Here is a 15122-nt window from a genome sequence, read left to right as displayed (position 1 = left end):
TAAAATCAGACCTTCTAGACCAGTGATTTCCAGTTGTTGGTTTTTTTTTATCATATACCTGTTTTTTTTTTTAATTAAATACATCCACATTTATTGATAAATTATGTATATAATGCATGTACTACTGTACTACTATATTGTGTTCATAATAAATATATAAAGAATAGAATTTAAGAGAATAAAATAAAATTTAAAGAACTATTTTAACAAATTTAATATTTTAATGAGAGCAATGTATTTGAATATGCTTTGTTATTTTTTTAAATTTTGATATAAGAAGTGTACTGTTCTGGTTCTGCGTTTAGTTTATTGTGATACTTACCAAAAGAGAAAGAAAAAGAAAAAAATTCACCAAAACTTATCAGTACATTGAAAAACTCTTGATTATATCCATGAAAACCTCTCCCTCCCCCAATGTCTGCAAAGGATTAAAGGGAAGTGTTTTCACATACCTCTTCTTTGGTACCACTCTTGTTCTTTATCATTTTACAATATTCATTTTTGGCTGTTTTCAAGGCTTTTGCACAGCTGTACATATGGTCTATATTTCTGGGCTCTCAGTTTACTTTATATTCATTCATGTAAGTTATATATACTTCTTTGTATCCACCATATTTGTCATACAGTAATATTCCATTACATTCATGTTCCACAATTTGTTAAGAAATATTTCTTGTTGACATACTTTTAAACTATAGCATCTGAAGTTGAAAACTTAAGTACCATTTCTTTCCACAAATGTGAACCAATAGAAAAGAACAATTCTCAGATTAGTGGTGACATATTCTTTGAACTTAGAATTTAAAGTTTTCCATGTTTAGTTTAAAAACTAATAGACATATTATAAATTCCCAGAAATAGTTGAAAATACATGTTTTCAAACACTATGTTTTATTGTAGGTTCCTGATTGAAAACGAAGTTGTTTTAGACGAATGAAATTGAAAGTGGATCAGACATTGCTAGATCTCATATTTTAAATCCTGGCATAATGTTCTATGTCAGCTACTTGAATATATAGAGGAATATTTTATATAAAAATGGCAACAAAAAATTTTAATGTTTTTAAAAATGGGAGCTAATGTGATTTTTATATAAGAAATAAAGAGGTAGACCTAATTGTTGTGGAATGAAATGGATTTCAAGTCAAAGGACTCATTTGAACCCATCTGTGCAACTCAACAAATCACTTAATTTCTTTGAGTCTTAACTTTCTTCCTCATTTATACAAGGTGGAATAATCCTTTATCTACCTGTTTCACAAGTTTATTATGAAATTTCAAAAAACAAAATATTTAAGTAATTGTGATTTAGAGAGGTTAACAAGTGTTGCTGATAAGTTATTTTCTATATAATATTATTCTGAGATCCTGTCCTTTCCTAAGTTCAGTATAGGGTCTTCTGAATAATCACAATTAGGTATAACTTCCATTCAGTACTTTCTCTACCAAGTAGAAACCACAAAGCAAATAGCAAAACATGTGGTGTGAACAGGAACAGACTAATAAATTAGATAACAAGAGAAAATTCTCTGTCTCCCTACATGAAAAGGTACAGTATTCCCCACAGAGGTCCAGTCTTTGGAGAGATAGAACATTTCCAGGATTGTTGCTGGTTTCAGGGTTATATTGTAGTAAGTCCATTCTTTCTGCTTTGGTTTGTTTTGGTCTGTCTCTGCAAATGCTTTTTATCTCTGCCTCTCCCCAAAGCTAGTGCTGCCATCTACTGCCACTATCCACTTTTTTCCCTTCAAAGGAAGAATGTGAGTGTGTATGCATATGTGTGTGTGTGTGTGTGTGTGTGTGTGTGTGTGTAAGAAAGAGACAGAGAATCAGAGGCAGAGACTGCCCATATAACTAGGAACTAATCAACATGCCTTTATCTCTTTTGTTAATCATTCCCATATCCATGTTCAGCAAACATTAAAAAAATAAAAGATTCCTCAAAGTATGTGTAGACCTTTTCCTAATTTCACTTGAATCCTTTCAATAAAGTATTCCTAATCTCCCATTATGTGTGTGACCCTGGGCAAGTCACTTAATTCCATTTGCCTCAGTTTTCTTATCTGAAAAATGAACTGGAGAAGGAAATGGCAAACCACTACAGTATCTTTGCCAAGATAGCCCCAAATGGGGTCATGAACATTTAGACATGACTGAACCATGACAAGTGTAACACTAGAAAGACCAGAGTGGAACTGGCCTACATTCTTCCTACAGACATGGTCCATGTTCCTTTTTACAAATGGAGACTTGTGACTTTAATTTGTGACATAAAGGCAAGGATCCCTCTTTTCCCCACCTATTAAACAGAAAGCTTTTAGAAATTTTTTTATACTACCCAGAATAGAAATTACTACAAAGTAAAAAAATTTCTACTTAAAGCCTGAATTACTTGGTATAACTATCAATATGAATTCAATTTAATGGGCAATTATCAAGCAATAAAAGTATGCTTAAACTATAACTTAGAATGTTAGAGTTCTTTAATCTAAAAAGTATAGGAATAATAGGGCTGGTTTTAGACTTCAAATATCCCCCCACCCTCTTACCCCAATCTTGATATATGTTCTGCTATGACATATTCCCTTCTGAGACTCTTGATTCTGCCCTAATTTAGAGTGGATTTGCTGCCAGGCTTGGTGGTACATAAACTTTTAACATTCTTCTATGGGCTTAAATAATTGTCACTGGATATTATTCATACTTTTGTTTTTGAAAACAACCAATAGGGGAAGCTAAAAGTGGTGCAGTAGATAGAATATCAGCCCTGAAGTCAAGAGGACCTGAGTTCAAATTTGACCTTTGATACTTAACACTTCCTAGGGCTGTGACCCTGGACAAGTCACTTAACATCAATTGCCTCAGCAAAAAAAAAAAAAAAAAAAAAAAGGACTTCCATGTCCAGTCTTTTATCTTGCCAAGTGAACTTCAGAATCTTCCTAAGACAATTCAAGTGGAAATGGTTCTGATTATAGTACTGATAGGAAGTCTGGGTTTCATGGACATAGAACAATGAAGTTAACACAACTGCTCTGTAGACTTCCAGGTTAGTAAATAGTCTAATATCTCTTTTCTCTTGCCCCCCAAACTCTGAGCTAGCTGTGGCAATGTGTATACCAACCTCATCATTTATGTGGACATCCTTAGAAAGTATAAGTGAATTTATTCACAGCATTCAAAATTTCTCCATTTACTTTGACCAATGGTTTCACCATGGATTATGTGGTTAATAAAGAACCTCTGTTTTCTTGGTCTTGCTTGTCAGTTTAAAATTAGCACAAGGAGCAGAGAATTGATCCATACTCTGTTGCATCTCTATCTCAGAAGCTGCATTGAGTGCACAATCATCTGCAAACGAAAGTTTGTGCACCAACTCTCCCTCCATTTTGGTATTGACTTGTAGCCTTTTCAAGTTAAATGGTTAGCTTACCATCAGTTACAGTAGCTGACCTGGATGCCATTTTCATTTTCACTAAGGATATCTGACAACATTGTGGAAATCATCATTCTAAAGAGCTTAGAAGGAAGTACATAGCCCTGTTTCACAGCATTGGTGACTGAGAAAGCATGAAAGCATTGTTCTTCATCCAGTGCATGTGTAAGTATGCCATCATGAAACTGGCATACAATACTGATAAACTTCTCCAGCAACCAAATTTTACCATGATTTTCTACAATTTTATATGAAAAGCAAATGATTATGCTGATTTTCTCTATTTTAAAGTGGTCACTCTTTAAAAGAAGAAAAGATTTGATTCAGAAATCAAAACTTTTTGAACTAGTACTAGAATGACTATCAGGGGAAATCTGGCCTTTCCAAGTATACTGATGACTAATGTCTTATAATCACCCCATCTTTATGTTTAGTAAATTATCAATTAGAATATCTTCCAAACCTACAGCAATTTAAAGAGTTGTATTTCTATCATCTTAGTTCAGAGATTGCTCATAAGTACTTGACATTTTCATGATTGACATTTACAGCATATATATCTCTGACACATTTGTAATGATGCTAACTTTTAAGTTGTTTAATTAGATATTGCTATCATTCTAACTCCTTTATAGTTGGAAATTGATTATGCAGAAAAAAGTGACCTTCACAAAGTCAGAGTAGCCAACTTCAAAGTAAACTGAAACTACTAACTCAGTCTCAACACTGAATTCATCCTGATTATCAAGTAAATGTCTTTAACTTTGTTAAAGGAACCTTGTGGGAAACTGTCTTAGGTCTCTTCATGTCAAAAATAAAGAGGGTTTACGGGAGAGTCAGTGTGGTATACTAGCTAAAGAGTCAACCTCAAATGAGGGTAGGTGTAAATCCTGCCTCTTACATATTACAGTGAAGGGACCAATCCTGTATGAGTAGGAGTTTCATCTACTGGACTTACAACTTTCAATAAAATTATAAGTACAATCCCTGATTTCAAACACTATATGTTAACAAAAAAAATAATAATAATAGCATGCTACAGCAGAAGTACTGAGAGATTCAATCAGACAAGCTAGTTTTAAATTCTGAGTGACTTTCAGTAAGTCACTTAATAACTATCATGTATGGCAATTTATTCTTACTTAACTGTAAAAGCAACAAACATGGCAAAACGGCTTCAAAACAGGTTCAAACCCATTCTAGATTTATTCATACAAAAATACAGAGAACAATCCCTCTAAGCCTGAAACAGAGCTGTGTCCTCATGATTTCCCTCTCAGGCAAAGGACCCCTCTCTCAACTCTAAACTCATAACAGAAACAAGACAGATTTTGTCTGAAAGGAACCTGAGCTCCAAAGAGAAGGGAAACTTTTTCTTGTTTTTTATGACTTTTTGCACTCTTTACCTAATCTCAGAGAGAATTACTTACAATGAGATCTAGCTTATGGCTTTGTATTTCCCAAAAAACAAGGAATAGAAAAATATACAATATTTAAGACAGATCAGCTTACACAATTAACAATTAGAGATCCATATGAATGTTTTTCTTTGGTTTTGTTATTTTTTGCTTTGTTTTTCCTAATTATATGTGAAGAGGAGTAGGGCAAGTTATGATTTAATCATAACACAAGTGAGAGGATGTTGCTGATTTATGTAGAAACCAATATATAGGAAAGGAAATATAGTTTCTGCCCAGAGTTCTCACCAGAGAATCATGAAATCAGCATTATAAAGCAAGAGAATGGGAGCAAAAATGTGTTTGAGAATTAAGAATAACTAGTGGTCTTAGTTTTGGACTTATCCTATTATTATCTTCTAAGACAGGGGTCAAGAATGTCCAGCCTGAGGGTTATATAAGGTCTGCAAAATCATTTGCTAAGGCAACCAACCACAGGTGATGATGAGCTGAAAGTTAGATAGAAGTGATGTAAATTGTGTCCCCTTTAATCTTTGATAGGGGCCCTGATGTAAATTGTGTCCCCTTTAATCTGAGGGGGAAGGGTTAGAAAGGCCCTGATGTAAACTGTGGGGGAAGGGTGGTCCTGAGTCTCAAACCCTCTCTGCCTCTGAGAAGGGCCCATCCTTCTGTCCATAAGGGCAACTCCCAGATAAGTAATCTCATTCAATTGGAAATCTCGGCCTGAGGCATAGCCAAGGCCCTTTACTGAGTTGGAGTTTAGTCCCTCATTCATCTGGAAATTGGCCTCTGGCTTGGAGTCAAGGATACCCCATAAAATCACACACTATACCCAGACTTTCACAAAAATAATCTTAAAAGAATTCTTTGCCTACTAAGAAAACCGTCTTCTTAGTGTAATAAATCCCCTTTTGCCACAAACTTCAGGTTTGCAAATTCTTTCCCAAAGAATCTGAGACATCAACCAGATGGGATCTCTCGACCCTCAAGTCTTACATCTCAACACAAGAACATTCCACTGCTTGAGTTTTGTAAGTTGATAATTCTGTATAGTCCATGAATGATCTTATAAATATCCAAATGATCGTTGGCCAAAAAAAAGTTTTCCATCTCTTTAATAATGACTTCCTCCCATAAAAGGTCAGATCATGAGTAGACTTTCTCTAAGAGAAATTTTATATTGGTCCAAAGAGAAAGGTTTAAATAACAACCTACATTATATAATAATCATTATAACAGTGATTAGTGAACATGGTTTAATGGGAGCAAGGATTTTTCTACTGACTGCAGAGTTCACTAATTCAATAAGTGTCCCTAACAAAGATCTCATTTACAAGAAATATAAGAAACTAATTCAAATATGGAAGAATAAAGATCTTTCCTTATATTTATGCAAAAATTTTCCCCAGCCATATGGGAATTAATTTCTAATTATTAGCTGCATTAGATTTTTTTTGTTTTTGTTGCGTTTAGTCACTGTCATGTCCTACTTTTTGTGACTCCATAGACCATAGCACACTGAACCCTTCTATCCTCTACTATCTCTCAAAGTCTGTACAAGTTCATGTTTGTTGTTTCCATAACACCATCTATCCATCTCATCCTTTGCTGTAATCTTTTCCTTTTGCCTTCAATCCTTCCCAAGATAAGGGTCCTTTCCAATAAGTCCTATCTTCTCATTATATCATCTTCAATATTTGAACTTCCAGGGAATAGACTGAAATAATTTCTTTAAATATTTACTGATTTGATTTCATTGCTATCCAAAGTACTCTCAATCTTCTCTGGCACTACAATTCAAAAGTATAGTTTATACAGCTCTCAGCTTTTCTTATAATCTGACTCTCATAGACATACATTGCTACTGGGAAAAAAACATAGTTTTGACTCTACAGATCTTTGTCAGCAAAGTGATATCACTGCTTTTTAGTGGACTGTCCAGATTTGCCATAACTTTCCTTCAAAGGTGCAAACATCTTTTTATTTACACTCTCCTCTTTCACTCCCATCAAGAGACTTCTTAATTTCTCTTCACTTTCTGACATGAGTGATATCATCTGCATATCTGAGACTGTTTTTATTTTTTCTTGCAACTTTAATTCTAGCTTTTGAATAACATACCCATGTCATTTTTCATGATATACTCTACATATAAATTAAATAAATAAGATGACAATATACAGCCTTGTCATACTTCTTTTCCAATCATAAGTTGACTATTTATTGCATGTTTGGTTCTAAATGTACCTTCTTGGCCCATCTACTGGTTCCTCAGAATTCAAGTACTGTACTTCCATCCTTTTGAGGATTTGCCATATTTTAATGTGAGTCATCCCCAGACTTTAGTGTAGTCAGTAAAGCAGAAGTAGATTTTTTTTCTCCTGGAATTCCTTTGCTTTCTCCATAATCCAATGAATGTTGGTAATTTGTTCTTTATAGATTAACCAATAATAGGTCCCATTTCAAGACTCACTTGCACATTGTCTAGGTTTTGATGGCTGAGTGAATAGTAATTGTTTCTAGTCTGACCAGAAATTCTGAGGGTCTCCCTTCTCAAACTGATTCTTTTATGATAACAAACAAGGACATGTTTTGCTTCAATTCTTACCTAGCTTTTAATTACTGAATGGGCATTGCCTCATACAAACTGAGATGTAGGAAAGACAACTTAAAAAGGCCAATGATAATTTTGTTTCCTCCTTGCTATGCTTAGCACCTCTACCTTGGCACCATAAAGCAATGAGAAACTTGCCAAGATTGTCATACCTGACATTGTTCTAAGTAACTTTCTGGAAACTAGTCACATTAAAACTCATTTCTATTTGCTTCTATCCCAAATAAACACCATTTCTTTAAAAAAAAAAATACTTTATTTAAAGAAAATTTAAAAATAAAAATAAAACTTGAAAAGCTTTCTATGACATCGTGTTAAGATAATTCCATCAATTACTTCTTGTCATTGTTGGAGCTAGAATTTTAATACTATATCAAATAATAATTATGATACTGCATATCCCTGATTTACCACTTAGCTTATTGAAAAAGCTTCTAGTTAATCCTCATTACATATACTGCTTTGTCTTGATTTAAAATACTGTGATAACATCTTAAAATCTCCTTTTTAGTAAAATTGAAAATAGTACAATTTTTTTTTTCTACAAAGTGCTTTCTTGACTTCAGGAGAAAAGCCCCTTAGAAAGATAAGGAATAGGTTGTAAACAAAAAAAAAAAGTTTCTTCTTAAATAATTAAATTGAGTGACACCCAAAGGTTTAACAAAGAGTAAGTCTTTTCTTATTTACTTCATAGCTTCCCCACCCATTGGGAGCAAATTGACTCCTTGACCCACCCTTTTCTACTGTGAAAGTATATTGACTTTTAGGAAAGGGAGGAAAACCTTTTGTTTATTCTGGCTTTCGGGGGAGTGGTGGAAGAGGGAACCTGGTGATGGTCAATAGTTCCACAACTTTTAACTCCAATTGTATTTCTACATATTGTGATCTTTTCCTTGTTCAAGACTCCTATAAATGTTGCCTAAAATAACCATGGAACAGATAGTTATGTTAGAGTACAAGGGAGAAGTATACTAATTTGGACATTTCTCTCTCCAAGCTAGAAATACTTATATATTAGATTAATACTAAGTTAAACAAAATATTAATATTAATATTTTCTTTGATAATAGATATTACTTATAATTTTTTTTTGAGGGAGGAGGTTGTGTCGCAATTTGGTTTAAGTGACTTGCCCAAAGTCACACAGTTAGTAAGTGCTAAGTGTCTGAGATCAGATTTCAACTCAGTTCCTACTGACTCCAGGGACAATACTCTATTCACTGTTCCATCTAGCTTCCCCACTTTTTATTTTATCATTTTAAAGAAAAATATATTTGTTCTTAAGTTTTATCCTACATATATTTTAAAATAGGAATGGGTGTTTTATCTTGTCAAAAGCTTTTTTTGCATCAATATAGCCATCATTTTTTTAAATTTATATAATTGTTTTCTTATTTTTCCTAATATTGAACCAACCCTTAATTTCAGGACATCAATGTAAAATCTTTATATATGATGCTAACATTTTGTTTACTATTTTTCTGTTAATGTTAGGGTTTATGGTTTTCTTCTGTTTTGACTCTTACTGGTTTAAATATTAAAACCAATTTTATGTCATAGGAAGAACTTAGCAATATCATGTTTCTTATATTTTAAATAAATGTAATACTGGAATTAATTATTCTTTGAATGTTTAACATAACTCATAAATTCATCTGTTCCTAGTTTCTTTTTTTCTTTGAAAATTCATGGATAGGTTATGTAAATAGGGTTATGTAAGTCTTCTATTTTTTTATACTGTTAATGTATTTTATAAATTTTGTAAATATTCTTAATTTCATTAGTGTCTAATAATTTTCATTTTTCTTCTTTATTTCTTGTGTATTTACCTTTTTTTCATTTTTAAGCAACTCATCATTTAATTGTTCTCTTTTTAATCAAATTTAGTTTATCTCTTTTATTGATTTTTATTTTTTTTGTTTTTAAAAATCAGCTCCTAGTTTTATTAATTCTAATAATTGTGTTTCTTTTCAATTTTGTTAATTCTTTATTTTTCAGAATTTTTCTTTAGATATTTAATTGAAGTTTTAAAATTTGTTGTTTTTCTAAGTATTTTTCCCTGGTTAAATCCCAATTCACTAATTTTTTTCTCTTTTGTAAATCAATGTATTTAAAGGAATAAAATTTGCTATGAATTAGTTTAACTATATCCCAAATTTTTGTTACATTTTGTCACTATCATCTTTAGAGAAATTATCTGTTATTTGTATGATTTATTCTTTGAACCATCCATTCTATCAGATTAAGTCATTTAGTCTCTAATTTTGAATCACTTATTCCATAACCCTTTATTTAATATAATTGTTAATATATATATGTATAAATTTCTCCCTTCTGCATTTGTTCATGAGATTTGTATGCCCTGATATTGGTAATAGATCATAGATAAGGGAGAGAGAAAAAACATTCAAAAGTTTCTTTTGAATGAATATTCAAAAGAGTAGTTACTGGAAACATATACAAGGACTGAGTGGAAGGAAAATCTTATGGAGATAAAAAGGGGAGTCATTTAGTGTCCAAGAGTGAAATCTTCCTTATTATGATTGTAAAATTATAAAAATTTGTTTATTTTGTTTACATGGATTAGATGAAATTTGCTAAAAATGAAATTTGTTAATCTTATATGAATTAAATAAAGTTTGCTAAACTGATTATAACCAGAAGAACCTTGCAGTATTTGCTGAAATAATACTGACTGGTCCAAGATTGAATAGAGAAAAAAATCTGGGTACATAGACAGATTAATCACTGGTTAAAGGTAGAATCACTTTTTTTAGCTAGGTTCTTCAATAAGATGATCCTCACAAATATGTAGACAATTTTTGTAAAGTTACCATGAACAGTTAAGATTATATATACTTTTCAATTCCTATGAGAAAAAAACTTCTATTGAAGACCTAAACTTCTTTATCACTTATATTTTGTTTAAATTGACCCAAAAGGGTCCCCAGTTGTTGGGATGCTAAATCAGGCTGAGACCAGAGAAGACTTCTGAGTCATTTTTCTCTTACTGCTATGGGGGCTCTTGGTCATTTTCACACAGGGCCACCCAAGGGTCCTCTCCTATTCTTGTGGAGTTAAAAACAATCTCCCTTACTGGACTCAATAAGGCCTTTCTCCCCTTTGCTATGAGTCTCACTACTTGACATGAGGCTCTAAGCAACTCTTTTAACTGATGGGTGCTTTGGACCCCTTCTTCACCAAAGACCTAGTCTGGTTGTTTCTCTCCCATTTGTCATGAAGTTACTCCGAGTTGGTCTTTCTACCCACATGGGCTTGTTTCTTCAAGATTTATGTAGAATTCTAACAATACCTCTGTTCATTGCAGGTCTACATAGAAGAATATACAAGTGTGTCTTTTTATTCTTTTTTTAAATGCTTCATTTTTAAATTTCATTAGGGTGTTGCTAGTAATCTAGAATCATCTGCCATGCTGCCATCTTTCCATGATCTTTTTCTATATTTCTATCCAGTTTTCTCCAGAGAGTTATCATATTTAATGTTTTCAAAATTCTGTGCAGGTCCTTAACTTCTATGTTGATTTTTGAATGTAGCTATTAGATTTATCCGGGGGTTAATGGGGCAAATTGAGGTTCAGTATTATTATAGTTTTATTGTCTATTTCTCCTTGTAATCATTTAATTTTTCCTTTAAGTATTTATAAGCTATGCCACTGGGTATATATATGTGTGTGTGTGTGTGTGTGTGTGTGTGTGTGTATTTATATATATATATAATTGAAATCAATTCATTTTCTCTGTTATCTTTAAGCAAAATCAAATTTTTCTCTTTGGCTCTTTAAATTGTCTATTTTTGTTATTGCTTTGCCTGAAATCATAATTATTACTCTTGCTTTTCATTGTAAAAACAACTTTGTAATCTATAAGAACTGGGATCAATAAAATCATCCATCATTCGTGATTACAGAAGATGAATGATGAAATTTGTTATCCATTACAAAGAATAACAGATTTAAGGTGAAAACTGAAACATATATGGTAGAATTTGCCTTGCTGATGATGATCCATATCTATTGTAAGAATTTTTTTTTCAATGAATAGCAGATGAGAGAGAAAAGAGATCCTTGTTCATTTTGAAATAGGTAGGAGTTTTACAGATATAAAATGTTTCAGTGAGGTCACCATAATATTTGTTTTACTTTACTGTTGTTTTTTGTTGTTGTTGTTGTTGTTAAAAGAAACTTCTCATAAAGTGGGGAAAATATAAATATGTGAAATATAAAAACAAAATACCATCAATAAAACTGAAAGTTACCAAAAAAAAAAAAAGAAGAAGAAGAATGTTGATACTAAATGGTAGTATAAGGCACTTTTTATATGCATGTTGAGATAGCTTTTTTTTTTAAGATGACAAGGAGGATATTTTTACAATGTGATCTGATTTGGGAGACTAGGATTTGAACTACCAGTGTTTCTTTTTTGCTACCTAAGGCATAAAAAACACAGTCTAAATGTATATATAGGGAAACAACCTACATTTAAATTAGGAAATAGAAATTATATCCTTTTAATCTTTAATCCATAAATTTATTTTTGTTAAATTTTATTATTCATGAGCATTTTATTGATTTCCAATCCCTAAGCTGAATTATTGTACTGGACTGAGTTAAATCTCTCCTAAATACCTGTAAAATGAAGGGCTTTGAATAGATAATTTCTAAAGCCATTTCAACCTCTATGTTCTATTACTCTGTGTTTCCATGTGCAAATGTGCACTGCAAGGGACACAAAGAAGTGTAATACAGATTCTTGCACTCAAGAAACTTATAGTTAAATTGGGTGGTATCACAAACACAAAAAGTGACTTAACAGTTTAAGAATTAAATAACAGTGTAGTACTACCACATGAGATATCATGTTTAATTATTTTTTAATTTATTAAATCTCTAAAATAACTTTGTGATATTTAAAATTTTTTTATAGATTGCACTGTAAAGCCATGTACTAAACAACTCCATCTTACTCTTGCTCATAAATTTTATCCCCATCATCAAAAGACTCTGGAACAATTGGCAAAATCCATTGATCAAATATACAATTGTCAATGGACTGCAGCTCTGTATTCTAGGGATATGCGCTTTGTGCATTACCAGGTAAGATTTAAACTTCTTCCCCATGAAGTTTCAATTTTATGGAAAGGTTTTGCCTTTAATATGGGAGGTAGGAGTGGAAATGAAGAAAAGATATCATATTAACTAAGAGAATTCTTATGTCTCTATGTACATGTATCTGGTGTGGATACCCCTTAATTGGGACATGGACCATTCACTTTCTAGATTAGCTCATTCCTCTCAATGTGCAATTTCATTGGTAAGTCTCAGGTCTCAGAGAAGGATCACCACTGTGGCTATATTCAAAATCTCTCAGGATTCTAGGTAAAACATATTCCTTCTATAAGTTATTGTCACACTTGAAAATATTAGGGAAATATATATGCTTCAGATTCACTACTATAACATTTATTGTGGAAAAAAAACATAGGTTTTATATGGTTCAATTTATACAAAATCAATTATTCATAATGATGATACCATTATATCTTAAACATAATCATTTACTTAACAATAAAATAAACATATTAATAACCAGTGCAAAGCTAATATAAAGAAATGAAGTAATAATGATAGTTAATATTTACATAGCATTGAATGTGTCGTGCTTTTATGAATATTATTTTATTTCATACTCATAAAAATCCTGGGAGGTAGTGGCATTAATATCCCCATTTTACAGATGAAGAAAGTGAAGCAAACAGTTTAAGTCACTTACTCAAAGTCACATAGCTAGTAAGTATCTGATGTGACATTTATGCCTTAGGAACCTGGATATCAATCTCCCACCAATGCACTCAATCTCTATGGGGAGAGAGGACACATATTTAATGAAATATAAATATGAGTCAAGAAAATCATATCATAACTCTAGAGTATATTCAGGCTTTATTCTTCTCATTTGGAAACATCTATACCACACAAAGCTGTTTCTCCAATAACTGTTGTCCTTCTGGTCCTCAGAATTCTCTAATTAAGCAAATCCAAAGCATTTACATTATATCATCATGGCTATGCCATATGAGGAATTTGTATCAGTTGAACTTATTGATATGGACAATGCATATATCAGTCCCTCATTACACAAGCAATATAAACAAGTCCTGCCAGTTCTTTATTCACCCCTAGATTCCATTTCTTACGTCAGCTAGCCTTTTCAACAACAAATCTGCTGCAAAACTTGTCTTAACCATGTCTAATTTTTCTCTATTTAACCAGCAGAATTTGTGAGACACATTTGTGAAAGAATTCACATGTAGATGTCATTAGAAAGTAGTTCATCAGCTCTAGCGAATCAAGAACAAGCAGCTGGAGCCTGTGTTATCTAGTCTTCCTACTGCATTTTTTTTTTCACTCAATTCTGCCAGAAACTGCCTTTTTCCTTCCCATTCAATCTTTACTGCCTCAGTTCTCTTCTGCCCATTCTCGATTACTCTATCCAGGTTCTTCACCATTTTCAATGATTCAATTAGTGCCTTCTACTATTCAGTAGGTAAAGAAAAACTAACTTCCCTTTTCTGTTAGTTATAAAAGCAAAAGGCTTCATTTAATCATCTTATAGTCTTCAGTAATCATATTTGATATTTTTGTGAATTTTAACCTAATCCTTAAAAATAGTTACACAAAAATGAATTGTAAGAACATGAACACAACATGCAGCTTCACCTATTTCTCAGTCCTCAGTCCTCTTAATATTCAGTGTCTCTAAAAACTTTATTTCTTTACATTTTAGTAGTTTTTAGGACATAAAAATTCATTTTCTACCACCTTTCAACTATCAAACTCTTTTCATATTAAAGGACATCATTTTGCATTCTTTACAAGAGTATAAAAACAAAATATAACATAAGCCTTTTTGCTTATTCAAAAGTTCATTTCCTGTCTCTTTTGGTAAACACATTTCTTCCATCTTTTCTGATTTCTTTGCCCATGTACTTTAGCCATTTTTATAAGACAAAAGTTCTTTTGGTGAACCTTTTCAGCCACAAAACTATTCATCTTCTAGAAAAACTTAACATTCTTCTCACGTTTATTTCTTTTTTCTTCTTTTGTCAGCAACTAAATTGATCACATCTTAAAGGAACAGTACTTACACTTATATCAAGGAAGTTGTTCTTCAAGCTGACTCTTTCAAATGAAAGATTATATTTTCTTCATCCTAAATTCAATAAAAACTATTTTGTTTCTTGTCTACTAAAGGTGATGGGACTTCATATTATATTTAAGTATGTCCTGAGGTGGTTGAGCCAAAAAAAGAAAGATTTCTGTCCTACCAAAAAAAAAAAAATCATTGCAAAATACAATGTTACATGATAAAACTATTTGGCAGCTGAAATTTGTAATTGAATGGGAAAACATCCCCTTTTTGAGAGCAACCATGATCTCTTTTGCTAGAAAGCAGGATTAGGTCATGACACAGAGTTTTAAAAGCTATAAAATTTATGATAGACTGAATGGAATAAGGGAGCCCTCAACAGGTAACCAGAGGAATTAGTAGCATGGAGGCAATAGGCAAAAGGGAAAGAAAAAAAGAAACCTCAATTGTGGCAGAGAAGAAAGAGATTGAAAATTTTAATCAGAATTGTA

General features: G+C 32.1%; 1 protein-coding gene across 1 annotated transcript in view; it reads left to right on the top strand.

The window, feature by feature from the left end:
- Nucleotides 1-15122, top strand: part of UBASH3A (ubiquitin associated and SH3 domain containing A) — an 83716-nt gene that overhangs the window by 28362 nt on the left and 40232 nt on the right. The window contains exon 5 of the mRNA XM_012544360.3: nucleotides 12409-12578. Within this exon, the coding sequence (XP_012399814.1) occupies nucleotides 12409-12578 (170 nt within the window). The remainder of the gene's footprint in view (nucleotides 1-12408; nucleotides 12579-15122) is intronic.

This window comes from Sarcophilus harrisii, chromosome 3, assembly GCF_902635505.1.
Source record: "Sarcophilus harrisii chromosome 3, mSarHar1.11, whole genome shotgun sequence".
Lineage (NCBI taxonomy): Eukaryota > Metazoa > Chordata > Mammalia > Dasyuromorphia > Dasyuridae > Sarcophilus > Sarcophilus harrisii.
This window is presented reverse-complemented; position numbering and strand designations above follow the sequence as displayed.